Consider the following 27,812-nt stretch of genomic DNA (forward strand, 5'->3'; position numbering starts at 1 on the left):
AACTCTATTAACACTATACTTATGAGACGGAGGGAATACTTTATATATTATTTATACAATTTCGTATATTTTACATAAATAAATAAATATATATATATATATACATTAAATAAAAAACTAAACAAACAAACCCATACTCCACAAATAAACAACTAGTATAACAAAATATACATATGCCTACTGTCTGTATGTCTTTCTGGAAAGCAGAATTTAAAATATTTAAAAAAATTAAAAATAACTGACCTGGAAATCATATAATAATAATAATAATACTAATAAATAATAATAATAATTGGCACACACTCAGCCTCATCATCTCCTTCACCTTTCTTCCTCCTCTCACTCTGCACTCTCTGCAAAAACACACACACAGGAACCATCAAACAAAACTACCCCAACCACTCTCTCTCTCTCTCTCTCTCTCTCTTTCTCTCTCTACAACGCTGCTCCACGTGCTCCCATCAGATTCCCTCTCCACCATTTCCATCTCCCTTCTTCTTCTTCTTCACTTTCTCGCTGTCCATCAATAACTCCTCCATGAACAACTGAAACACCAGTTTCCTCCCCCATCCGCCATTAATGGACCTCCCCAAGCTCTCCCTCCTCCTCTCCCTCTTCTTCCTCCCCTCCCTCCAGCTCCCCCCCTCCCAAACCCAAACCCTCCTCCAGCTCCGCAAACAGCTCGAATACCCCGCCCCCCTCTCCGCCTGGTCCACCCCCGCCGCCGACCTCTGCTCCCTCTCCTCCCCCCAGGCCAATATCACCTGCGACAACAACGCCGTCACCGGAATCACCATCTTCGGCGGCGCCGCCGCCGCCCTCCCCCGCCCCAATTCCTTCGACGGCCACCCCTCTCCTCCCCAAACCCTCTCCCAAAACTTCTCCATCGATTCACTCATCGCCACTCTCTCCAGGCTCAATAACCTCCGAACCTTAACCCTAATTTCGTTGCAGATTTGGGGACCCCTTCCCGCCAAAATCCACCGCCTCCAATCGCTCCAATTCCTCGATCTCAGCTGGAATTTCTTGTACGGTTCAGTCCCCCCCACCCTCCCCAGAATCGTCTCCCTCCGCACTCTCAAGCTCGATTCCAACTTCTTCAATGGCAGCTTCCCCAATTGGCTCCATTCCTTTTCCAATCTCTCCAGTCTCAGCATCGCTCGCAATTTCTTAACCGGCTCGCTCCCGTCGTCGTTGCAGAGAGTTCCGACGCTCACCGACGTGAATTTGTCAGGCAATTTGATCTCCGGGAAGGTTTCTGATCTCAGTTCTCTGTCCAGATTAACCTGGCTTGATCTGAGCAGCAATCTGTTCGATTCCGAGCTCCCGGAGCTCCCCGCCGGAGTCACGGCAGCTCTGCTCGGAAACAACTCCTTCTCCGGCAGAATCCCCGACCGCTTCGCCGGACTGGATCGCCTCCGGATCCTCGACCTTTCGTCCAATTCCCTCGCCGGACCAATCCCCGGCGGCATTTTCGCGTTGCCTGAAGTTAATTCAATCAATCTGTCGTCAAACACGTTGAGCGGATCGATTCCGGAGAGATTGATTTGCGACGCTCGCCTTGTTTCGGTTGATATCTCGAACAATCGATTGATCGGCGCTCTGCCGCCGTGCTTGCGGTCCAGTTCCGTTAAGTCTGCCGGAAATTGTCTTTCCGGGAGCCTCCGCGATCAGCATTCCGGCGAATATTGCGTCGAGGCAGCCCGGGATCAGAAGAATTCTCGCGGGAAAGGCGCTGGAGTATTGATCGGAGCTGTCGCCGGAATTGCGGTGGCTGTCGCAGTTTTGGCGTTCGGTTTTGTCGTCTTGTGTCGGCAGTATTGCCTGCGAGGCTCGTCGGAGCAGCACTTGCTGCACAAGGCCGCGCCGGAGAACTCTGTGTCGGGATACACGGCCGAGCTTCTAACAAATGCCCGTACGTATTTTCCGATTCAATTCGATTCGATTCAATTCTGTTCGATTCGTAACAATATTTTGCTCTGCAGGTTTCATTTCCGACGCGGCGAAGTTGGCGGCTTCGCCGCCCCACCGCCTGTTCTCGCTCGACGAGCTGAATGCCGCCACCGGTAGCTTTGACGAGTTGGCCTTGATGGGCGAAGGCTCGACCGGAAAGGTATATATATGTTGAGATATTTTAGATATTCGACTTTAAATTTAGTAGATTTATATTTAGATTTAGTTTTATTTATAAATTAGATTACTTGGATTCGACGATCAATAATACACTTTCTTTATTTTCTCTAAAAAATTATAACATGGTATATTTTTCTCATGCCGTAGATATAACCTACCAACCCACGTTTGTCCGGGTACATTCAACCCGGATTGTACCCGAAGGTCTTGTGATTTTGAGATCATGCCGTATATATATATATGCACAGGTCGACAAGTTTTTTCACTGCTGATTGACTCTCGTTTGTAGATAAATAAATAAATTATGCGTATCCCTAACAGCTTAAACTTTTAGGTGAGTCGGTCATTTACATCGTCTAACATTCACGTGTGTTATCTGCAGATGTACAAAGGCCGGCTCGAATCCGGGGCTCGAGTCGTCGTCCGGTGCCTGACGGTGTCGAGGAGGTACACGATCCGCAACCTCCGACTCCGGCTCGATTTGCTATCGAAGCTTCGACATCCTCATCTCGTATGCTTGTTGGGGCATTGCATCGAGAGCCAAGGGAAGGACGAGTCGGGCGCGAACAACGTCTATCTCGTTTATGAATACGTTCCGAATGGCAATTACTGCGCGCATCTTTCCGGTATAGAAACAACTCTTTTCTCGTCGAACATGATGAAAGTAGGATCACGAGCAATCGTATAATTCCTTTAATACTATCGGTTTACTCTCATTTGTAAATAGATAATTAAATAATATCGTATTCTAACAGCTTAAATTTTTAGGGGAGTCGATCATTTATATCATCTAACAATTACATTTGCGATTTCTCCGTGCCCTAGAAACCGATCGGGAGAAGGCACTCGAATGGTCGGATAGATTAGCCATTGTGACCGGCGTCGCCAAGGCTGTCCATTTCTTGCACACGGGAGTTATCCCGGGCTTTTTTAGCAATCGGTTGAAGACTATCAATATCTTGCTCAACGAGCACCGGATTGGCAAGTTGAGCGACTACGGGCTATCCGTTGTCGCTCAAGAGCTCGACAAGGTATGTACTTCACATTGCGCGATTTGTCGGAGAGATTTAGCAACGAACGAGACTAATACTAATACTAACCGATGTTTGCCGGTTTCCCTTATGTTAGGAGCGAGACGGGCTCAAAACATGGTAAGTGCGACCTCGCCTCAGATGGTTTTTAATTACACGAAAGAAATATTCCCTTCGTCTACTCCCAAAGTATATATATTTATATTATAAATTGCCTAATTACGAAGTAATCATTTTTTTTTATAAATATTTTTATTTTACATAACATTATTACTTTTACCCAAGGGTGGGCAAAAAAACCTAACTGAATAGCCGAATTGAACTGAATTTTTGGTTAAACGAGCTTCGGTTTGAATACAAATACTCTATATTTGATATTTGTTCAGTTAGGTTTGATTTCGGTTTTTGATATTTTTTTCGGTTCGATTATATTTATATTATTATATATTAAGCATTATATTAATAATTATATGGTTCGATTTCAGTTTTGTGCTTCGGAATATTTGCAAATATTTTTATTTAATTGGAATATTAATGATATTTTTGATGTATTTTTTCTTAATTTTTTGAATTATTGCAAATATTTTCGTTTAATCAAAAATTTTGGTTCGGAACGGTTCATGGTTAAGATATTTGTTCGGTTCGGTTCTGATACCAAATGTCTGCATATTTGTAAATACTCGAACCGAATCCACCTCTACTTTCACCTAAAAAGTAAGGGCAAAATTATATTTATATTATTTTTAATTATCTACTACAATTAAAATATTATTATTTTTTAAATTCTGCACCAAAAGTAAATATATACTTTTAAAATGGACGGAGAGAGTATAGTTTTGCAACTGTAAACGACATTTCTTATCATTTTGGTCATTTAAGTGAACAGAGCGATGATCATTAACATTTTCAGGCAAACGAAGAACCTAGAAGACGACGTCTATAGCTTCGGGCTCATACTACTCGAGTCCCTCATCGGGCCATCGGTTTGTAAACTAAACGAGTCGTTTCTACACAACGAAATAGTGAGTGAAAATTTCATATACGGAGTGTCTGTCTTACTCACCGATTGTTTCAAACAAATGACGAATGATCATCGATCGGTTTGTAGGTATCGTTAGGGAGTCCGGAGGGGCAAAGGCGGATGGTCGACCGGACGGTGCTGGCGACGAGCTGTCAAGAGTCCCTCTCGATTGTCGTTTCCCTGACGATCAATTGCATATCAGCTGAGTCGTCGACTAGGCCGTCGTTCGAAGACATTTTGTGGAACTTACAGTACGCGGCTCAAGTTCAGGCAACCTCGAACGGCGGCAGCGATCCGAGGACGGGGAAGACAATGTTGTCGCCGTGATGTTAAATGATTGTCTCAGCTAAAAAATTTAAATTAATAAAAAGTACATTATTAGTTATATATTATATAATATTCCCACTTATGTATAGCTACAAATTGAGATGTGTATTTTTGTGGAAAGTATTTGGGGTGGGCACGATTCGAATAATTGCAAATATACAATTATTTGATATCCGAATCGAATCGAACAAATATTCAAAATTGCGAACCGTATTCGAACCAAAAATTTTAGTTAATTGAAAATATTTGTCGTATTTGCAAATAACTCGAACTAAATCGAAATAAAAAATATATATATTAAAAAATAATTATATTCTAATTAAATAGAAATATTTGTAAATATTTCAAATATTTGAACCGAAATCAAATATAATTATTAATATAAATTTTAAAATATAAATATATAAACGGTTCGGTTAATTGAACCCAAAAATATCAAAATTCGAAATCGAATCGAATCGAACCGAACAAATATCAAATATGCAGTATTTGTACTCGAATCGAATTTGTTCGATTAATTGAAAATTCGATTCCACGGTTCGCTTCGATTTTTTTTTTCAAAAGTATTTCATCAGTTAGTTTTATGTTGCTGCTGTGTAGGTTAATGAACTAATTATCTTTGCAGCAAATAATACTGAAAAATAAAGATCCACGAAAGTGTAGTTTTTAGGCGTGCATATAGCTCTTTTTGTCATTTTAATTTTTTAGTAAATTATATAGAAATATAATTATGGATCTCGTAAATTAGCCTATAATTTATTATAATATGTTATTTGCAAATAAATGAGTTATTTGTTGGTCAATTTAATGGGATTTAGTAAATCTAACTCAACTCACCTCCAATTAAGTGAACTAACTCATTAACTTTTTTAAAAAAATTAGTAAAATTATATATCTTTTTAATTAATATCAAAATAAGAGCAATTAAAAAACAATTGTATCTTACAATTTTAAATAATAAATATTGTACAACAAATAACTAATACTCCATAAAACAATTAAGAATTTTAAAATAAAATTATTCATCGTAATTAAAAGAAATTAATAAAGGAAGATATTTATAAAATAAAGCAAAACTAATTTTAAGAATCTAACAATAAATTGTAGATGAAAAAAAAATCAAATAATAAAATATGAAAGACCGAAAGGAGAAGTGAAAAAAACGAAGAACAACAATGTAGATATGAAATGTTTTAATAAATTAATTTAATTTAATATAAAATATTTTTCATAACTTTTACAAAATATAATACTCATTATATACATAATCATTTTTCTTTAGAGGTCTTTCCACGTACCGTCGAGGGCATCGTGTCAGGGGATCGATATATTTACTCCGCAAACAGTCATATTTTCAACTACAAAATCTCAATCTACAATTGCGATTGCCTGGTTCAGGCGAGACGACGTTGAGGTATTCACTCTCAAATTTTTTATTTCTCTTCCTCTGTCCTCCATATTCGTCGTTCTCTTTCTCTTTTCGCTATATTCTTCCTTCTCTTCCTCTTCTCTAATTATGTATTTCATCTTTCAAAAACCATTCACTGTTGAGGAGTGTGAACTCCGATGTGAGGTTGTCCGCCGGTAGCTTCCCTAATTTCGAGGAAAGAATTCCGTTGAAGGGTCCAAACACATGTAAGAATTTAGACAAAATTGCAATTATATAGTATGCCAACTATAATTTTTTAGTGGTAGAAAATAAGTCTTATATGGGCTTTGCTGTTAGGGTTCTTCAATTGTGAAGACAGTTACCTTTTCTATTTGGTGCTAGTCTCGAGCTAAAATAAGAAGCGAAATAGGGCACTTGATTTTTTGGGTAAAAGCCAGACATTTAAAACAATGTTGGGGCATTGTGTTAAATAGATTTTTTCCCCTTCTACGTATTAAATCGAGTTGTTCCTACGAACAGAACTTCAATTAGCCAAAATCAATGTAGGGTAGCCATAACGTCTATTATATTATTCGCGCCAAGCGATCGGGTATGCATCCTATCGCCAATACATACAATCAAGTGAGTCTATCATCTTGGAAAACTTCTATGCTTTATTTTTGGCCAAAAATGGGTTATGTCATCAAGCATTGGATCCCGTAAATATTGTTCTTTTTAAATAGATACGATTGTTTCACAAAACTCAATGGTTGCCCTTTGGACTGTAGTGCCCCCAATCTTTATGACCTCGTCCACACTATCAACACATCACCCATACCTAAGTACTCATACAACGACCATCACTTTTTGCAGGGGTGAATGAATAAGGCGATTCATATAGTCGGGCCTCTGTGTGAAATATCGATTGTTATTACACATATCATGTAATATTCTAGTGAATAGCTCCCGGTGCATGCGAAATCTCCAGCGACAAAATGATGCAGGAAAACGAGTCGGCTCGGATAAGTAGTATGCCCATAACTCTTCATGTCTCTCTTCGCGATCGCGGTAAATGTAACACCTTCACGTTGGGGCACTAGCTTTGATCATATACGAAAGACAAAGTACCACCACTTGCAGCGTTTCAAGTTGTTCTCGCTTGAGTAGCTGCAATCGCATCTGTCTCCGGCATCTTGCGTAAGCACTTTGGCGCACCGCTGTCCATGACGAAGTTGCTTTTCATCTTCGTGTCTAGCTTCGTCGTCCATCTTACCGCGTTTCTCAAAACAAAAAGAAAATTCAAATGGAATATAACTCAACTTCAACACATTTTTTTTATAACAAGATTCATCTTTACAAATGAATTGAACAATACACGACAAACAAGTATAAAACTTGAAATCTTACTCAACTAACATAATATCATTAGCAAGTACTCAAAAGACAAAAATCAAGCCGAGCAGACAACCACCACGGCATGCTATCAATTTTATTTTTCAAATTCACAATTCATTGCAAAGAGAGGAAATTCCACCTTAAAATTGGTTTTTTCATGATAAAGTGCAGGACCGAAAGTTCAAAGGTGATTGTGAACATGAACTATATCAGCATAAAAAATAACGATGTTAGTTAGATTGACGATATAAATCTTTAGGGCACTATTCATTAAGGGCACGCCTCAGACTAAGAAATAATTTGCTTTGACGCCCACCCCTTAGGCTCAACTATTCCAAAATGTTTCCGGAATTAGATAGTTATACGTTAATTGCATGAGCTTATTCAACTGATTGTCCAATCCTCTCTACAATCATCTCAATATGTCATTCCATGGCATCGTTGTTCCAATTTAAATCAGCTATTGTATTGTCGATTGAAATTCCCTGTAAAAAAGTTGCCAGTTTATTGTCAGGTGCTCCAGTGATCTAAAAACCAAAATTAGCAAACCAGTGAGGTGGAAGCAACCATCGCGCCCACTCGTTGCGCCTTTTGACTTTGTTTCCCTGCATCTTCACAACCGTAGAATATCTCAAGGATTCCATAATCAATGAAATGTCACTTGTCATTTGTTTGATTCGCGGGAAAGAAGCTACTAAAGAAATCGGAACGCAACCTTGGTCATCCATCTTTGATCTTAAATAGTATCTTTCATTAAATTTTTATCACTGAAATAAAAGTCTATTTGCGTAAAAATACTATTTGTTAATGTATTATCAGCGGTAATGGCTAAATGTGGAGGTGGCACAGATGTCGGAACAACAATGATAGGTCTGAAGAAATCTAAAGGAATTGGATATTAGAAAAAAAGGGATCCTACTTCAAAAAACTCCTATAGCTGGAGGTGTAATAAAATGTGGAGCTCTAAGGGTAGAGGAGAAGGTTTATAGCCCATATAAGAAGGAGGTCCATAGGGCGGGTGAGGAAGAACATCTCTGCAACCTTGACCACACCTCACTCCACCATGATTATTGTGGTATTTCCCATCTCCTCGAGGATAGGGACCATAACCACCACTATTTCTGGAATTATTCATCTGAGAATGTTTATTTCCAATTCGATTCCTCCAACAGGTCTTGTGCCCCTCACTAAAGCATCCAGGACAATAGGAACCATGTTATGCATGGTAGTGTCATCCAGAGAGACATCTGGTTAAAAGTGTTCGGTGCTGAAGCAATTCCCGCAGAGGTACCTCCTATATTTCGGTTCCTTGACCTCAATCTCACATGCATTGGATTATTTATAGCAGAACTAGCAGTACCACTAGAACTATCATTCATTGGCCGTTGTGGAGATTGTGCTATAGGAGCCTGAGACGAAGAGACATATCCATCAGAAAATAGCCTAAAATTATCTGACAACGATCTAATAACCGGTTGGGTTGTCTTCAAAAGTGCAGGCCAGGAGACTGCCCCACCCATTACAGAAGTGGGATGAACGCCACCGTTCAACGGCCTGTTCCAAGCAAGCCTCATCTTCCGACCAGAATTGTTGTCATCATTAAGATCGTGGCTTTCCGGCAAGCCTTCCGAGCCCGAACTCTCAGCCAACACGCTATCCGAACCTGATGCCTGGTCCAGCGGTGCCAGAGAGGAAGAACGTCCAGGCTCTACCGGAGCAACCGTGGCCAACAGAGACGAGTTTTGCTAAGAATCTCCACAGAAAAAAGACGCCTACTGCGAGGTAAGGCTCCGCCGCCACGATACTGGACTACTACTTTTATACCCGTTCAACGCAACATCGGCGGACGGTAGCTGATTATCAAACATTATTCCCGACCAATACCCCAAAAATCCAGACCCGGGTGTGGAAGAAAACAACAATCTACTCAAGCAAAAGTGATACTGAATTCCTTATTCCTCGAATAACATAAACCAAATGTTTTTGCACCGATCAATCGCGAGAAATAGATTGGTTACAGAGTAAGGGCTGAGTGGAGAGGATTGCAGAATGGATTTCGGTGATGGAATCAGGGTTTGGCGGCGTCAACACTTGTATCTGTATGGATTGATATATGTGAAAACCCATCAATATTCAATACATATGTATTTGTAGTACAGGTGTGGGCAATAGTAATCAACAAAATAAGATAACTTATTGATTAAATGGACAATTAATAGGTTGTATTATTTAATCTAGTTATCACACAATTGATTTGCTACAGTATTTAACACTGTAGCAAATACATGAACACTACCCAACAATTGATCAATCACGATTTGCACGCAATCATTGCACGTATATCTTGTCGCCATGAATTCAACAATGTTTGAATGGCCTAGTCAAAACCGATGTCAGGATACACACAAAGCAATTGTGCTAAAATTCAGAGTAAATGTTGTTCGTCAGTCAAATTCAATAAAAATTTACCATCACACAATAAACCTTGAATATCTTTTATGTTGGAAATGAAATGCAAAGGTTTCCTCGCCTGTTAGTTGAACCGTGTAAGCACAAAATTGGTAGGATGCTTTGCGCACTCGACACTAATCTTGGTTGGACAAGGACTTAGATATAGTGAATACGATGAGTCAATAATACTTCCTCCGTCCCAGCTAATTTGTCCACCTTAACTGGGATATAGAGTTTTAGATATTGTATAATTAGTAAAAATATTTAGTAGATTAAAGATTTGATTAGTTATACTAAAAATAATATTGTAATTGAATTAAAATAAATTCGCTAAAACTATTACAATTTGAAGAAAAAAAATACAGAATGTATTGTATATATATATTTATATACAAAATTAAGAAATGCATAATACAAAAAATACATTGTACAAAATACAGAGCTTCCAACAAATTGCATCACAGAATGTATATTCACCAAAAAAAAAAAAAAAAAAAAAAATTTACTTTTGCCAAAATTCCCCACTAAACCAACCCCTAGATTTCCCACCAAAAATATTAAACATGCCAAAATTTTCCCCATTTAAACAACACAAATTTCACAAACACACAATTATAAATAGGACGTTAATTGCAACATAAAACATTTTTTACAAAACTATATCCATAAGTGTTTGATTCTAGCCAAAATAAAAATACCAAATGCACACCTTACAACACATGATCACCGTAGACTTATTGAGTTTATCTTGGGCAGGTGCGATCAATCCGGGTTGCCGATCATTGGAACATTTTGTGAAGTAGCGCGGTTAAAAATTTCTACCAAAACTGTTGCCAGACGGTGAAAAACTGTCAAAGGAAAAAGATCTAAATGTGAAGATTTCACTGTCGAAAAAAAAAAAAGGGAAACTTAGAGGAGCGATAAAATCAAACTTGATTTGGTTGCAATCGGGAAGTTATCTATTCTACAATGTTCATCCATCAGAACTTTAGCAGAAGTGGTCAAATGCTCAAAATCCACAGTACCCAGATGGGTAAAAAAGAAGCAAACCAAAACTCATACAAATGATGTTAAACCAGAACTTACCGAGGCAAACAAACATGCAAGGTTAAGTTTTTCCTTAGACTCGGTCGATGTTTTTCGCTGCATTGAAAATGAAAAATTTAAAACCATGCATGACATAGTACATATTGATGAGAAATAGTTTTACATATCAAAATCTAGTCATCTTTTTTACTTGACACTCATTGAAAAGGAACAACACAAAACATGCAAAAGCAAAAAATTTATTTAAAAAATCATGTACATGCGTTTTGTATGAGCAATGCAAAGTTTACAAACCGGGAAAGTGTGTAAGACAATGGATGAGCTCGTTGATGCTGTCGTTACAAGTTTCAACGAGTTGACACTCGAGATATTAAACAAGGTATTCCTAAGTTTTCAAAGTTGTATGATCAAAGTTATGAAACTAAAGGGAGATAACTGCTATAAGATTTCACATTTGAAAAAAGACAGTTTATTTAGGAGTGGAAATCTTCTCGATCAACTAACAGTTCCAATGGATTTAGTTCATCAATGCATTCACCATCTTATTGAAAAGGGGGAGATGAGTGGGATTGGAAACATCATGAACGATTTAGGTTATTAGAGTTACGAACTTATAGTTGAAAACTCACACAAATGTAGCTATGAATTATTTGTCTAATGAGATGCAGATTGATAAAATGTTTGTTTCTTCAAATGAACTCAATTTGGCACTTAACAAATCGAGTTGTAATTTTGATAAAACATTTTCCTATGTGAGTATATGTAGCTTCAACGTTGCAAATTCAAGACCAAACACTGCACATTTAAGTTTATATAGAGATAATTTCAAATTCCAGCACCATCGATTGATCACAATTTTCAAACCCGAAAACACATACGAGCACACATCATAACATGTAACAGAACAATTACACCATTGGTTGAATATTCATGGTCGATAACTTAAACAATCCATAAATTTGAAATATACTCGTTTATCACCAATATATCACACAATCCACCAACAGTTAATGCCACATAGCGGTTGGCTGTACTTATCAGATCATTTCACAACAAAACATAGGCGGCTTTGTATAGCTGTGCAAAAGTACATCAAATTACTTATTTCGTCTCTTGCCTTAGAAATTGGATTGAAAATTGATTGGAAGTAATTTATTTAATTAATATTTGTTTTATAATGTAATATATATATATAAGATAAAAAAATTTAAAATATATGTTTAATTATTTTAATAAAAATATATATAAAATATGAATATCATTTTTTAAAGAATAAAATTTATATTAATATAAATAAAAAGATATAAATATTTATTTATAATTAATATAAATTAATAATTAAGACATACTATTATTATTATTTTTATAACTCAATTTTAATACACATTATATTATTATATTTATTAACTATCAAATTAATATTTTATCAGAACTCCTTAAATTCAAACCAAATTTACTAACACCTCTTTCCAAAACTATAAAAAAAAATTAAAATCAAACTAAGCTCAAATTAAAATTTTTTCCCAAAATAAAAAACACACCCAGAGAGATTTTAAAAGATGGTTAAGAGATTATAGTTATGAAATTAATTGTTATATATATACTAAATATATTTAAAAAAGAAATATAATATAAAATAAAAACAAAGTGCAATACTAAAAATAAATATTTGGTATGGAGAAAATAGCATAACTATATTTAAAATAGATAAATTTATTATAAAAAGCGTAACTGAGGGAGTTTTATATTCTTGAGTAAAAGTCGCATTTAACAGGTTTAATTATCGTGTTCTGCGATTCCAGCGTTTCTGCAATTTTCAAATTTCCCAATTGCCATAAGCCAGAAATATATAGAGATGGTTTTGTTGATAAGAGAAAAGATTTTTTACCCACCACTCCTACTTTCTCTAAAACCCTGCTGCAGCTGTTCTTCAGGGTTTTTGATTTTTTGCAGTTTAAATTCATCAGGTTTCCCTTGTTCGTGTGTTTATGAAGCTCGGATGTGCATTTTCTACCAGTATTCTTTGCTCGGAGATGAATGCTTTGAATGCGACTTCAGTATGCCCGCACAAGCTCTTCCGGCGGCAGCCGGAGCACAGGAAGCGGCTCGTTTATGGCTGTGCATCTGTGCCTTCCGTCAAGGGTGCGTATATGTTATCGAATTTCTTAACTAGAATCCGGTGAAGATAGTGTGTGCTTGTTTAGCTAGTTAATTCCTCGTTTGGATTGTGCAATAGTTGCGATTTGTTAGGGGAAAAGAGGCAAGTTAGGTGTTTTTGGTGTTTCTATTCGCCTAATTGTATTGTGCGTTTTAGCTTTGAAATTTAACTATCTCGTTTGTGCTTCTAAATTGTCATTTCTATTCGTTAATTTACTCAATATTGCACTGGTTTGATCTTTCGTGACTTTATTGAATGATTTCATATTCTAGACCTGATGAATGGAAAAATTTTACTTATTATTAGCTCCTGGTTTGGAAAGTTGATTTGCTATTGTACTGTCTTTAGGTTCGCGTAGCTCTAATGTTCCCCGTAGAAGGTCAGGACGAATGGAAGGAGCTGGAAAGAGCATGGAAGATTCAGTCAAACGCAAGATGGAACAGTTTTATGAAGGTCCGGAGGGGCCGCCGTTACGCATATTACCCATTGGTGGTTTAGGAGAAATTGGAATGAATTGCATGCTGATAGGGAACTATGATCGTTATATTTTGGTCGATGCTGGCGTAATGTTTCCAGGGTAAGTTCCAATGAAGTAAGAGCATTGAAATTTAAAATTTTGAACCACTCATCTATGTTGTTTTTTCATGTTCGGTGGATGGTTTTCTTGTTTTGACATAGTTTAAGTGTACCACAAAGAGATACTGTCCCAGCATAGCCACGCAATTTGTGTCGAAGCTAAAATTTTATGCTTGCTAGATGCATCAATTTCTGATTTTTTTTTCTCCATTAAATTTCTGATCAAGTATACTTAACCTTTATTTACTGTTTTTGTCATATCTATACAGCTACGATGAACTTGGTGTCCAAAAGATTATACCGGATACAATGTTTATAAAAAAGTGGAGGCACAAAATTGAAGCTGTTATTATTACCCATGGGCATGAAGACCACATTGGTGCGTTGCCTTGGGTAAAGTTTCTGATTCCGATTCTGGTTATTGGAAAATATCATTTGAAATCGTGTCAGACGGGGATATATATGAAATTTATGATGCAAAGATAATATCTGTGTGTGCTTTTGTTTGACTGGTACAGAATTTCAGTACCAGTTTAAATAAGCCCAAAATTTTCTTGTCGTTTTCTCTTCTCCTACGTTGGCTCCCCAATTCATAAGCTGTTATTATGTATTGGGTAAATTGCATTACATTGCCCAGTGGTTTCCTAAAAAATCATTGTTCTCTCTTATGATTTAAAATTGCGTAAGGCGGGTTCTACATAGAGTTTACAAAATACAAATAGGTCTCATGCAACTTTTAAACCACATGTGAAAATGATGATTGTTTAGTAGATCACAGGGAGTATTATACACTTTACCCTTATATATTTAGGTTTCGAATGTAAGATACGGTTTATTTAAAAATAAGTAGCTGCTTTGTTTGAATTTCTTATTATAGGGTCTATTCATACTTCATAAATAGAATACGGCCTTCTAGTGTCTATTATCAATGATGATGTTGAATCTATTTGTCATTATGTTACGATTTTATAATATCTCTTTTTGCAACAACTAAGAAAGTGAGCAAAGCCCTTTCGTCACTATTCTAGTTGTGGTTCATGGCTGGAGTTGTTAATGTTGAATCATGTGCCCTTAAATATTAACTGTTGCTACCATTGGAGCAGGTCATTCCAGCGTTGGATTCTCACACACCAATATATGCTTCATCCTTCACCATGGAGGTTTGTGATTATCATTTTGCAAATTCGCTTCATATATATTGTCTTGTTTAAATGATTGATGTGGTACACTAATACTGTTCATACTAGGTTATCACTTTACACATAATAGTCTATGGAAAGAATATAGTCTGTAAAGATTTCTTTTTTGATTATTGTTTTGTAGGTCGTTCCGAAATTGCATGATCTTCTTGGAAATATATAACCTATTATTTTTGTTCAAGCAGCTTATCAAAAAGCGTTTAAAGGAGTTTGGGATTTTTGTTCCATCTAGACTTAAAGTATTTAAGACACGGAGGAGGTTTGTTGCCGGACCGTTTGAAGTTGAACCCATAAGGGTCACACATTCTATTCCAGATTGCTCTGGGTTGGTTTTCCGATGTGCCGATGGTACTATTCTCCACACAGGAGACTGGAAGGTACTTGTTATCCTCTTTTGCTTGTCTACATAACTAGTTTTCACACTGAATGCTAATGAATAATTTGATAGATAGACGAGTCACCACTGGATGGGCAAGTTTTTGATCGCATGTCTCTAGAAGAACTTGCAAAGGAAGGCGTAACTTTGGTGAGCAATGCAATCTCTTAGTTAAAGTTTTGCTTAACATGAGCCCTTGAATATGGTGGCAACACTATTTATGATCCATTGAATGGGCAATGGTTAATACTTCATTATACTTTTTACTCTAGAGTTGGATTAGTATTGTACAATTACATTGATTTTGAAATTATTGCATTGGTTGATAATATTGAATAATTTGGGGCGCCGACTATAGTCTTCACCCTTTAGAACATTTTTTTAAAAAAAAAAAGAAAAAGAAATTTCACTCATCATGTGCCTCTGTTTTCAGATGATGAGTGATTCTACAAATGTGCTTTCACCAGGAAGGACATTGAGTGAGACAGTTGTGGCAGATTCATTGTTAAGGCATATCTCAGCTGCTAAGGGGAGGGTTGTTACTACTCAGTTTGCTTCCAATATTCATCGCCTTGGTAGTGTAAAAGCTGCTGCTGATTTGACTGGCCGGAAGTTGGTACAAGAATGATATTTGTTATGCATTTCAGAAGCTCACAACAGCAGTTCAAGAAACCACTAACTTAGCCATCTGTGTATAGGTATTTGTTGGGATGTCCTTACGGACATACCTTGATGCTGCTTGGAAAGATGGAAAGGCGCCCATCGATCCTTCGACACTGGTAAGGACTTCAAACACATTTATCTTCTCTGTATTGTTCATTTTTCCTCAAAAAACAATTCCATCCATAGATCGCATTTGTCTTTAATTATTCCCTCCTATCTTGCGTTTCATTTGTAGTGTATTCCCATTTTGTCTCAACACTGGTGGTTAAAGGTTTAATGTGCAGGTAAAAGTGGAAGATATGGATTCTTATGCTCCAAAGGATCTGCTAATCGTCACCACCGGATCTCAAGTACATTGCCACTTAGCTTTTCTTACAATTCAAAATTCTGAGTACCTTGTGACTTAAAAACTTCTATTTTGTCAGGCAGAACCTCGTGCTGCTTTGAATCTTGCATCATATGGAAGTGGTCATTCCCTCAAGTTGAAGAAAGAAGATCTTATTTTATATTCTGCTAAAGTAAGTTATGGACTGACCTTATTGATTTCTCTTCACATTTCTCAACTCTGTTTGGGTTTTGCTTACCAGTTCACCAATTACCTACCTTAGATTTTTCTTCAAAGTCCATTCATTTTTTTTATCTGCTTCTGTGTGTTGAATTGAATGAACCAAAACTGATGTTGATTGCTACAAAAAGATTCGTACGTATTGTGCATTTGTTTTAAGCCTAAAAAATCCATTCTCCCCTGATGGAGATGCAATTGTTTATGAACTCTATTCTGTAGGTAATCCCAGGCAATGAAACAAGAGTCATGGACATGCTAAACCGGATATCAGAAATTGGATCTACTATAGTGATGGGGAAGAACGAGCTGTTGCATACATCCGGTCATGCCCATCGAGAAGAATTGGTAAGACATTTGGCCATAATTGAAAAATAAAAATCCTTTTTAGAAGTGTCGATGCATGATGGATTTTAGGTTTACTTTGCAATTGAAATCTAGCAGCCATTAAACATTCAGCCCTTTGTGCTGTAATTAAAAGTACTAATTTCCTTCCAGCTGTCGGGTTCGAAATTTTTTTCCAATTTTTCTCTATGTTGCTATTTTATACTGTTCTTCCTTGAAGGATGAAGTGCTGAAAATTGTTAAGCCACAACACTTCCTCCCTATACATGGAGAACTCTTATTCTTGAAAGAGCATGAGTTGCTTGGCAAGTCAACCGGCATTCATCATACTACTGTAAGTGATCTTAGTAATTTCATGTTTTTCGACTGCTGTCTGACCAATCTATATTGATTTTCAAAAATTGATGATTTCTTTTCGCATATGATCCTAATTACAGCATTTATCTTCCCTTGCAACTCCAGGTTATAAAGAATGGGGAGATGCTCGGAGTGTCACATTTAAGAAACAGAAGAGTTCTGTCAAATGGTTTCATTTCCCTTGGGAAAGAGAATCTACAGGTTTCATTACTAAACTCTCTTCTCTATCTTCTCCACTCTCTGAGGAAATATCCTGCTCATTCGTTTCAAAACCTCAGCTGATGTACAGTGATGGCGACAAAGCTTTTGGCACAGCAGCTGAACTATGTGTCGATGAGAGAATGAAAATAGCTACAGACGGTATTGTAGTGATTAGGTTCGTATCTAGAGCTTTAATATCTCCATCCCTTTCTTCTTCAACTTTGTTTCTGCCTGGTGATCGTAGTCCCTTTCATGCAGCATGGAAATAATGCGGCCTCAGGCCGGAGACGCCGAGAAAGTTTTAAAAGGAAAAATTCGAATCACTACTAGATGCTTATGGCTTGATAAAGGACGGCTTTTGGATGCCCTTCATAAAGCAGCGCACGCCTCTCTGTCAAGCTGTCCCGTAAATTGCCCTCTCGCCCACATGGAAAGAACAGTTTCTGAAGTTCTGAGGAAAATGGTGAGAAAGTACAGTGGCAAAAGACCTGAAGTCATAGCTGTTGCTACAGAGAATCCGGCCGGAGTTATTGCTGATGAGATCAACGGAAAACTATCAGGAAAGACGCATATTAGTTCCGAGATGATGGCACTGAGAAAAGCAGTCGATGGACATGAAGAGGGTAAAAAGCCGTTCGACATTCTTGACCAAGATGAAAATACCCTTTCACTTGCAACGACTACTGCAGAAGACGACTTACAAGGTTTATCATTTTTTCTAAATTCAAAATTTCGTAACTTGGAACTGGTTCAAGATTGAAACTATAGATTGTAAAACATCCATGAAGGAATCCGATCTAATTTAAATCCTCTTAACAATGCAGTGTTTGATTTCGAAGGAAGAGATCAAGAAAAAGAAGCTACGGCAGATTCCAAGGCATCCGAAAGGGATCCCAACATCGATGAATCAGCTGATTTCTTCAAGTCGTTCATATCCTCATCAGTCCGAAATCAGTCAGACGGCAACAACAGCAACAGTGCGTTATTTCCAGCAGCAGAACAGCCAAAGTCTCGACCAAAGCTCGCAAAGTCTGTAAAAAGGAACAAATGGAAACCCGAAGAGATCAAGAAGCTAATAAAAATGCGCAGAGAGCTCCATAGCCGATTCCAAGTCATCAAGGGACGGATGGCCCTCTGGGAAGAGATATCTTCAAATTTGTCGTCCGATGGAATCAGCAGAAGCCCCGGACAGTGTAAATCCCTTTGGACATCCCTTGTTCAGAAATACGAGGTGGTCTTCTACAATCTCTACATATATGTCCGAGTATAAACAAGTTCTATTAATTTCTTCGCAGCTCGTTAGTCATACCTGTGTTTTGAACAGGAAAGCAAGCGAGACGCCAAGTCCCAGAAGAGCTGGCCCTATTTTGAGGATGTCGACAAGATTTTGTCGACTGCGGAGCCCAACATGTCCAAATGATTCTTACATGGGGATCAGCTATTACAGGTATGTGTCGAAACTCATGATTTATGAATTTGTTTCTACACTAAGTTGGGGTCAAGATTTTGAAAAATTCATGTGATGAATTAAGTTGCAGATTTTTGGTAGTTATGAAAGATGTGTGTGTAAGACAGGAAAGATGCATAGAAAGATCAGTTTAGTTTAATTGTTGGATTGTAATGTTTTTTTTTTTTTTTTAAGAGAATCATAGGGATTTAATATAAATTTTTATGGGAAAAAATAAGTGAATAGACTCCTGTTAAATAATAATAATAATAATAAGGCTGAATCGCACAAAAAAATTCATTCGTGGTTTCACGAAATTGCACAAAATCTCTTATACTTCTAAAACTGTTTTAACTCCCGGTAGTTTCATAAATTCTGTGTTTAACCCTCGGCAGTTCTTATTTAATGATATTTTTTAGGTCAAATATAGTTAAATAAAGACCGCCGAGGGGTTAGCAAAGTTTATAAAACCATGAAGATTTGACGTAATTTTAAAAGTAGAGAAGATTTGGCCAATTTTATAAAACTACACGTTGGTTTTGTGCAATTTAACCTAATAATAATAAAAGTAATCTAGCTTTGATCAAAGCTAGAACTATGGGAGATTGAAAATAAAAGTTAGTTTGGCAGTGGTTTGAAATATGGTGTTAAATTTGAATTTGTGGAAATACTTTTTTATTGATACTTTGTGAGAAAAGATAGTGTATTTTTATTGAAACTTCTGTGTAGAATGAATACTATTCATTTGAAATCATAAAAGAACAGTGTTAAAAGCTTTAATTATTTTGATTTGTTTTTTTAAATCTTCTATTGAATCCTCACATTTCACTGTGAAAATATTTATTTATTTATTTATTTTGTTTTGTATTTTGTATTTTTTTTAAAAAAAAATAAAATAAAATATCACATCCAATAAATTTTAAAGAAAATTACTCCGTAAACATAAGGCTATGGTATGGTTGGATTGTGTTGGGTTAAATTATACAGTGTTTTATATTTGGGTTTTAAACTTTTTTAGCAAAAGTAAGTTAATTTAATATTTTTAATGAAACTTTATATTTGAATATTATATTTATTGAGAGTAATAATATATTAAAGGAAAATATCATTTTGGTCCCAATATAATCAAAATTTATCAATTTTGATTCTAATATGAACTTATCAATTTTGGTCCTAATATAATTAAAATTCAATCATTTTTGGTTCCGATGTAATCAAAATTTATCATTTTTTGTCTCAATATAATTAAAATTCATCATTTTTGGTCCCAATGTAATCAAATCTTATTTTTTTTGGTCCCACCGTCAACAAACCGACGAAAAATGCGACTTGCAAGATTGTGCAATTTCTTTAAATATAAATATAAGGTTTGATTTATTTTCACGTCAGCATTTTCGTCGGTTTGTTGACTGTGGGATCAAAAAAATTAAGGTTTGATTATATTGAGACAAAAAATGATGAGTTTTGGTTATATTTGGACGATAAAAATTTTATATTGGGACAAAAAATGATGAGTTTTGGTTATATTGGGACTAAAATTAATAAAAAATTTATATTGAGATAAAAAATGATGAGTTTTGGTTATATTGAAACCAAAATTGATAAGATTTTTATATTTGGACTAAAATTGATGAATTTTGGTTATATTGGGACAAAAATAATTTTTTTCCTATATTAAATAGTATTAAAAAATGCAAATAGATGGTTGCATTTGAAATTTACTCCATAGTAATCTAAGATAATACGAAAGGTGTATTTATTTACAGTTTCAAATTTAAATTAATTACTATTTAGTTCACTAAGACCATCTCCAAGTCACTGCATAAATCCAGTAAAAAAATAGAGTAACATTGGAGTAGTTTGCGTAATTGTTTTATGTAATTTTATTTTTTAAAAAGTTATATATAGTTTTATATTTTGAAAAGTATTGTGTAACTTTAATTTTTTAAAAAATAATAATATAATTTATTTTTTAAAAAGTGATATATAATCTTATAAATAAAATATGAATTATATATTTTTATAGTGATAATGTAAAAACAAATTAAAGTTAAGGTGTAATTTATAAATACGAAAGTTATATAAAATAATATAAAAGAGAAATATATAGAGAATATAATAATATATGTTTAGAATAAAATTGAAGTTTGTGGTTGGAGTAAAGTTATTGTAAATCAGCAGCAAAAATGAGACCTAATAAATTATATTCCATCCAACTCAATTAGAAGTATATTTTTACTTTTTTTTTTTTTTTATTTCACTCAAAAGAATAAATTTTCTATTATTATAAAAAAGACAAAATAGCATAAAACTTCCGTGTGGTTTGCTGAATTTGCTGAAAACTATCTCTGGTTCTAAAACTCCAAAAAACTTACTTGTGGTTTGTAAAAACGTTGGTGAAAAATCCCCCTCCGTTGGGAGTTAACGGAGAGTGTATCGTACGTACTTCAAACGTGATTTTTGGTCCAGAACTGACTTTATTATATAGACTTTTCTCTCATTCCTCTTCCCTTTCTCATTCCCCTTCGCTCTTCTCTACTTCCCCTTCTTTTATTCCTCAATTCCGGTTCACTCCAATTCACATAATAGAAGAAATTTGCGCAAAAATTTAAATTAAATCTTAAAGCACATCATGAGACTCGAAAAATTACAACATAAATTCAACTTGAAAATCAGAAACTTCACACGTAATAGAAACCTTATTCAGAATCGGACAATGATATTATATATAAAACAAACATGTTTTTCTCAAGATTTTTCAAATTATGTATGTTTTTCTCAAGATTTGGGTTAAACTTCAAACTCCCCAAATTCAAATCGGTAAGGGTTTTAATCGAATTCAAATGAGTACAAAAACAATTAGATTCTTCGATTTAGCCACTCGATCTATGAATCTAACAAACAAAATCGATAACCAATCTCCTAAATTGAAATGAAACTTTAACAAATAGAGGTGAAAAAAATGGAGAAAAAGAAAGAAAAAGAAAAGAAGGCAGGCAGGCAACGGAAGAAGAAAAACAATGAAAAATTAAGAATATGTATGTATGTGTGTATGTTTATGTGTAAAAAAGGAAGAAACATAGGTGAAGAAAATAAAAAAATGAAGAAGAAGAAAGAAGAAAGGAGAAAAAAAAAAAGAAGAATATGTATGTATTTGCGTATTTTTATGTATAAAAAAGAAAGATACAGAGGTAGAAAAAAATGGAGAAAAAAAAAAAGAAGAAAGAGGAAGAGTTTGTGTTTGTATATGTATATCTATGTAAATATTTGTATGTATATATATACATGATAAAAGTAAAATAAAATTTGGTCAACTTAGAATAAATGGTCAAAAATAAAAAAAATATGCAGGGTTATAATGGTTAAATAATTAAAAAATTAACACCGTTAATCCAATTTTGAAATGAGGGGAGCGTGCAATATTTGCAAACCACTAGTAGATTTTTATGGAATTTCAAAACCATGAAGAGTTTTCAGCAAATTTTGAAAACCACGTGATGATCTTTTTGCTATTTTGCTTTATATAAATAATCATTGATATCAAAATATCTTTTACTTTTTATATAAATTACAAATATAGTATTATATTAATAATTTAATTATGTATAAAGTACAAAGGTAAAATATTAAAATTATGTGCATTTTAATTAATCAATAAAATATTACTAAATTTATCTCATTATTAATTTTGGTAAAATCAACAAATTAATATTTAATTAGTATTCTCAATTCTAACACTTATTTACAATATATATCAATAATTTGATTACATTCTTTCCTTCGTTTACTTTAATTATTAACTAAATTTTAAAAAATACTTCCAACTGACCATCACTTTTTCAATAAAATATTTTCAGACCTAAGTAGGCTAATTTGAATAGACGGAGGGAGTATTATTTTTTTAATACTATATGGTAAATGTAAGTATAATTAATAAATAATTAAAAAGTATACTAGTAAAAATCATTATTATATAATATAAATTATTATAAATTAAAATTAGATAATTAATTAACTTAATTAATGTTGAAAAATTATTAATTATACAATTTAAAATTTAAAATTATTTTTCTTAAAAAAATGACAAATAAGATGAGACGAACGAAAATAGAAACAGTGAACAAATAAAATGAGACGAAGGGAATATAAAATTCTAAGAGATTCCTTTTAATTGGAACGGAATGAATGAGTATTATTTAATTATTTTTTATATATAAATATTAGTTTTTTAAAGTAAAATTTAAATTTAAATTTTATGTTTAAATCAAAACCAAATAATTATAGTAAAATTTTATGTAAAGAATTTGGATTTGTTCCTTTTTAAGTTTTTTCGTTTTTGACTTTGTGGTTTAAATATTGATTTAAGGTGATAATCTTTTTTTTTTTTTTTTAAAAAAAAAGCATTTTTTTTTTGTTTTTTAAATGGTTACACTCAAAAGAGCTGACTATAATCGAAAAATCGAATCAAACTATATGTAGTTTTGACTAATGAGTTACTCTGTTTGTCTCAGCTACGTGTCTATTTACTGTAGACACACAAATTTAGGAAGGGATAATTAGTAAATAATTATTGTAATATATATTAATATTAAGATAACTAGTTAGCCTAGGTAAAAATATAAATTAAAAAAAATTAAAATGAAATTAAATTGTATATTTTTTTAAAAAAAAGAAAGTAAAATAAACGAAAATAAAAAAATTGACACAGTAACTTAACTAAAGAAGTAAAATTCAAACTCTAGCAATATTGTATTACTATCTGTTGTTATTTAATAAAGTATGAAGTATTTATTCGTCATTAAAATTGATGTTTACTTTCTTTTTAATTATCAAAAAAAAATATTTTCATTTTATTTTTAATAAAATAATTATCACTTTTCATATGTTTTTTTACTAATAAAATATAGAAAGTCATAATTATTATATTGTTATAAATTATAATAATAAAACAATATAATATATAAAATATAGATACAATAACATGTATGATTGACTAGTTTTCTTTTCTCTTTTTTTTTTTCTTTTTTTTTTTTTACAATTTTAAATCATTTTTATTAATGATTTGGTTGTTCTTTCTATGCATTATTTTGTATATATATATATATATATATATTACCTGAACTAGCTTATTCTTTAGATTCTGAGGTCTTTTTTTCTACTTTGATTGAGTTAGAAATTGTAAGTTTTTATTTATAAAAAAATATTTAATGTATATTTTAGGGAATTTAGAGTTCAAATATAAAAAAATATATTGATAAATATAAAATTTAAAATGCTACACTAAATAATAATTTTTATGTATTATATTATATTTTAAAAAAATTATATTTATAATACCAATAATTTTAATTTAAAATTTAGTGTACGTAAGACTTATATTTTAATTTTGCTAGAGATCTTAAAAAAGTTCGAAACGATCCTCTGTTCATATATATATATAATATATATATAGAGAGAGGGAAAGAAATAGAGAGAGAGCGCCACATTTTATTCCATTACAAATGGATATTTATAGCCAAAATAAAAATGGATTAGTCATGAATAATGATGACTAAGCAACACAATAAAAGATAAGTACATAAATGTTATGGTATATATTTTAATTAAATTCATACTTACATATTTTGAATATGCATTTCAATTATGGAGAGAGTATATCATTATTTAAGAATTTTTATAGAATAAAATTAATTAATGTATCATATACAAACATTCAACAACATTATTATTTTTTTTTTATGTATTTTTATTTTTAATCCAATTTAAAGATATATATAAATTACAATACTCTTATTTTTTATATTTATTTAAAATCATATCATTATTTTTTTTGGTCCACCGGGATAAGAAGAAAATAATTTTTAGACTTTGGTCGCTCGCATTGATAGCACTAGCAGATCGGAGTGGACTTATTTTTCCAGTGATGATCATAGGCCGGGTGGTCTGGATTACGGCCAACATTTGGCAGAGATGAAGGCACAAATACAGGATATGTCATGCGGATCATGGAACAGCTAGAGATGATCAACACCCACCTGGATAGACACGACGACGACGAAAATTCTAGTGCGTCATCGGTTTGTTGACATTTAATTTTTTTGAAATGGTTTTCAAAATTAGGGTTGATAGATTGTATGATTGTATAGACTCTAACTAATGTGTGACGGTATTTGTAACTGTGAAAATTTTATATATTATGTAATTTGATAATGGTGTTTTAGTTGATTTAATACGATTTTTTTAATTATTATTATTATTGTAGTTTAAAATTTAGTTTTGTATATGTGTATTGTTGGGACAAATTTGTTAATGAAAATGCAATTTTAGGATGTAGGATTTTACATTATGGACAAAATTTCTGATGGAACTAATCAGTCACACAAGATAAAACACGAATAATATGACGTTTAGTCACTGATTTTGTCATTGATTTTATGGACGGAATCGCCAATGGACTAATTAGGTCGCTAAATTACCATGACAAAACAATAAAGTTCGATGTTTGGGATGGGATATTCCGCCGGTAATTTCGTTTGGAATTTCGTTGCGGATTTTCGCAACAAAAAATGATTATTTAAATTTTGTGAAGGGAAATTTTTCAATGGAATCGATTCCATTGCTATCATATTATATTTTCACTGTTAATAAATCGTAGGATTTTGATCATAATTTTACTATTCATAAATATATATATTTTTTTCATTCAAAATATTAAACTAAATTAATAGATTTTATTATCATATTCAAATCTATATAAATAATATTTTCTCTATCCGCAAAATTTAGTTCATTTTTTTTGTACTTCTATAAAAAAAGTGAGATTAAATTTCTCAACGGAGGGAGTAATATTTTAATATAAATTCAAACTATTTTATATCAATAAAAGATTATTAAGATGTGTTTTATTTTTTTTGTGAAAATTGCATAGATAGTATAAATAAAATTATAATAATATTGCCATCATTATAATATATTCATAAAACATAAAATATTAATGCAATATTTTGTTGTAGTTTGAAATTGCACGTTAATTTTTTCTATTTAAATATATTTTAATATGATATTTTATAAAAATTAATATATATTTTTATTTAAAAATTTTCAAATATTAGTATAAATTTATTTTTATATATTTATGTTATTTTTATCATATAGACTTTATATTGATTATTTTTTAATTACGCCAATTATTGTATTTTACTTTATATATATATATAGACACAATTACTTTTATCTTTATATAATTTATTATCATTTTTTAGCATTATTTTTGAAATGTGATATCAATATATACATAAAAAAAAAAAAAAAAAAATTACAAATTTCCTTGAAATGTAGGTTGTGTGATCCAAATTTTTATTATTTATAAAATAGATGTTTTAAAAATATTAAATTAAATATTAATTTTGTTATTTTTATATTAAATTTAAAATAAAATTATATTCAAAATATCAAATCAAAAAAATTTATATAAATAATACTTCCTCCGTCCAATTTTTATTGTCCTAAAATATATTTGCATGATTTTTTTAGGTGATTGTCTTTTTGTTATGAATGGACAAATTTGCCCTTAAATGTATGGTATATATTAAAAGTAATAAATAAATTAAAGGTAAAAATGTAAATTTTGTGTTTAAAAAAAGAAATACAACAATAGTCCAAATAAAAAAATAGGACATTAATTTGTGGAAAGATGGAGTATCAAACAATAATTTTAATCCATAATTTTAAATATTCAAAATACAAACTTCCTTTCAAACCCACAAACAACACATTTCTTATTTTTTTAAAAAATTAATATATTAAACATATTCATTATTTTTATATTATATATAATTTTCTATACTTTATACTCCCTCCATCCCAGTATCCTTTACTTTTTTTTTTTTTTGTCCTAAAACAATAGTATTGTTGATGTATTTTTTTCAACAAAAATAAAGTAAAATTCAAAGATATAGAAAATATCCTTAAACTTGATTAATTAGTGCCTGAGATTAGGAATCTCTAAACACTGTATGGTACAGAAAATAAACTGGAAAATAAAAGACTGAAATTTAAAGTGGTGATCCCCAAATCTGACTTTGCTTTGTTGAAGTTGATTGAAGATGCCTTTTCTGACGGATTTGAATCCTTTAAAATAGCCTTTCAGAGAAAACGGTTTGAACCGCCGTCTGGTCGGTTACAGCAACCGCTGTCAACCGACCACCAATTTCTCCTCTATTGACACGTATTACAACTTCCTTCAACCGTTCCCACCAGTCACAGAACTCAGACCTGCCTCTTACCCGACCTGCCTGTCCACTGCCAAATTTCTTTTGCCCGACTTCGTCCTTCGCCCGACCTGCTTCTTCGCCCGACCTCACTTGGCCGACCTCCGCATCAGCCGCCCTCCGTCTTTGACCGAAGACCTCCGCGTCTGTCCGTACATCTTCCTTACCCGACCTTCCTCTTGACAGACCTCTGCGTCTGCCCGACTTCGCCTTTCACCCGATCTACGGTTTACCCGACTTGGGTACACCTTTTTTTTAGACTCCGCCCGACCTGAATACAGCCCGAACTGCTGATCACGGACAACCATCTCTTGGTAGTACCTGAGTCTGGATTTGGATCAATTCTTGAGATCTTACCTTTCTTCCTTTTCCCGACCTTTATTCTGCCCGACCTCCAGACCTTTTGGCTTTCATTCAGACCCTACCCAGAATCCTACTGCCACTTACTATTATTATTATTTTTTGTGCTTAACAATAAGCCTCCTCCTCAAGACTCCTAAACATCACTTCCAGTGATGTTTTAGGAGTTTGCAGGCCGGCATCCGAGGCTACGTCAGCCTCAGATCCGACCTCCATCCTTCGAGGCTACGTTGGACCCGACCTCCATTTATCGCGGAATGGTGCTGGCCTGGACGTTGGTCGATCTTGCACTAACATTGCTTCAGCATCTCCCCCCTGACGGAAGTCATGATTATTTTCTGTAAAAAAGGATTCTAACCTTCTTGCCGTGGATGCTAAACTGGCCAGATCTTGAAAGTCGTGGGCTGTCAGGGCCTCGCGAAGTCTGGTATGCATGTTCCTGACCACCAAATTGGTCATTTCGCTTTCATTGATCATCGTAGGACATCGTCCCTTCATCAATCGCATCCTCTCTATGAATTGGT

The 27,812-nt window shown here is 33.6% G+C and overlaps 2 protein-coding genes across 3 annotated transcripts; both read left to right on the forward strand.

Annotated features, from left to right (window-relative positions):
* Positions 1–317: 317 nt before the first annotated feature.
* LOC127263136 (probable inactive leucine-rich repeat receptor-like protein kinase At3g03770) lies at positions 318–4,716 on the forward strand. The gene is made up of 7 exons (XM_051292110.1): positions 318–1,915; positions 1,986–2,113; positions 2,516–2,759; positions 2,959–3,164; positions 3,262–3,284; positions 4,075–4,186; positions 4,273–4,716. The coding sequence occupies exons 1-7, from the start codon at positions 580–582 to the stop codon at positions 4,510–4,512; spliced, it is 2,289 nt and encodes a 762-aa protein (XP_051148067.1). The 5' UTR covers positions 318–579; the 3' UTR covers positions 4,513–4,716.
* Positions 4,717–12,655: 7,939 nt separating this feature from the next.
* LOC127263145 (ribonuclease J) lies at positions 12,656–18,818 on the forward strand. Of its 2 annotated transcripts, XM_051292124.1 has the most exons (17): positions 12,656–12,916; positions 13,281–13,509; positions 13,778–13,901; positions 14,612–14,668; positions 14,893–15,084; positions 15,156–15,233; positions 15,517–15,699; positions 15,782–15,862; positions 16,031–16,096; positions 16,172–16,264; positions 16,531–16,656; positions 16,874–16,987; positions 17,116–17,211; positions 17,289–17,386; positions 17,470–17,915; positions 18,036–18,442; positions 18,536–18,818. In XM_051292124.1, the coding sequence occupies exons 1-17, from the start codon at positions 12,763–12,765 to the stop codon at positions 18,629–18,631; spliced, it is 2,640 nt and encodes an 879-aa protein (XP_051148081.1). In that variant the 5' UTR covers positions 12,656–12,762; the 3' UTR covers positions 18,632–18,818. The 2 variants fall into 2 exon arrangements, with proteins under 2 accessions (XP_051148081.1, XP_051148082.1); XM_051292125.1 differs by lacking the exon at positions 12,656–12,916 and having other exon boundaries at positions 13,361–13,509; positions 13,778–13,887.
* Positions 18,819–27,812: the final 8,994 nt, after the last annotated feature.

Source organism: Andrographis paniculata, unplaced genomic scaffold (genome assembly GCF_009805555.1).
Source record: "Andrographis paniculata isolate CXL003 unplaced genomic scaffold, ASM980555v1 Contig66END, whole genome shotgun sequence".
Taxonomy (NCBI): Eukaryota; Viridiplantae; Streptophyta; class Magnoliopsida; order Lamiales; family Acanthaceae; genus Andrographis; species Andrographis paniculata.

Coding starts and splice junctions, on each gene's coding strand:
- LOC127263145 (XM_051292124.1), top strand. CDS start 12,763: ATGAAGCTCGGATGTGCATTTTCTACCAGTATTCTTTGCTCGGAGATG. Junction 15,700..15,781: donor ATTTGACTGGCCGGAAGTTG/GTACAAGAATGA, acceptor ATCTGTGTATAG/GTATTTGTTGGGATGTCCTT. Junction 18,443..18,535: donor CCCTTGTTCAGAAATACGAG/GTGGTCTTCTAC, acceptor TGTTTTGAACAG/GAAAGCAAGCGAGACGCCAA.
- LOC127263136 (XM_051292110.1), top strand. CDS start 580: ATGGACCTCCCCAAGCTCTCCCTCCTCCTCTCCCTCTTCTTCCTCCCC. Junction 2,760..2,958: donor TTACTGCGCGCATCTTTCCG/GTATAGAAACAA, acceptor TCCGTGCCCTAG/AAACCGATCGGGAGAAGGCA. Junction 3,165..3,261: donor TCGCTCAAGAGCTCGACAAG/GTATGTACTTCA, acceptor CCCTTATGTTAG/GAGCGAGACGGGCTCAAAAC.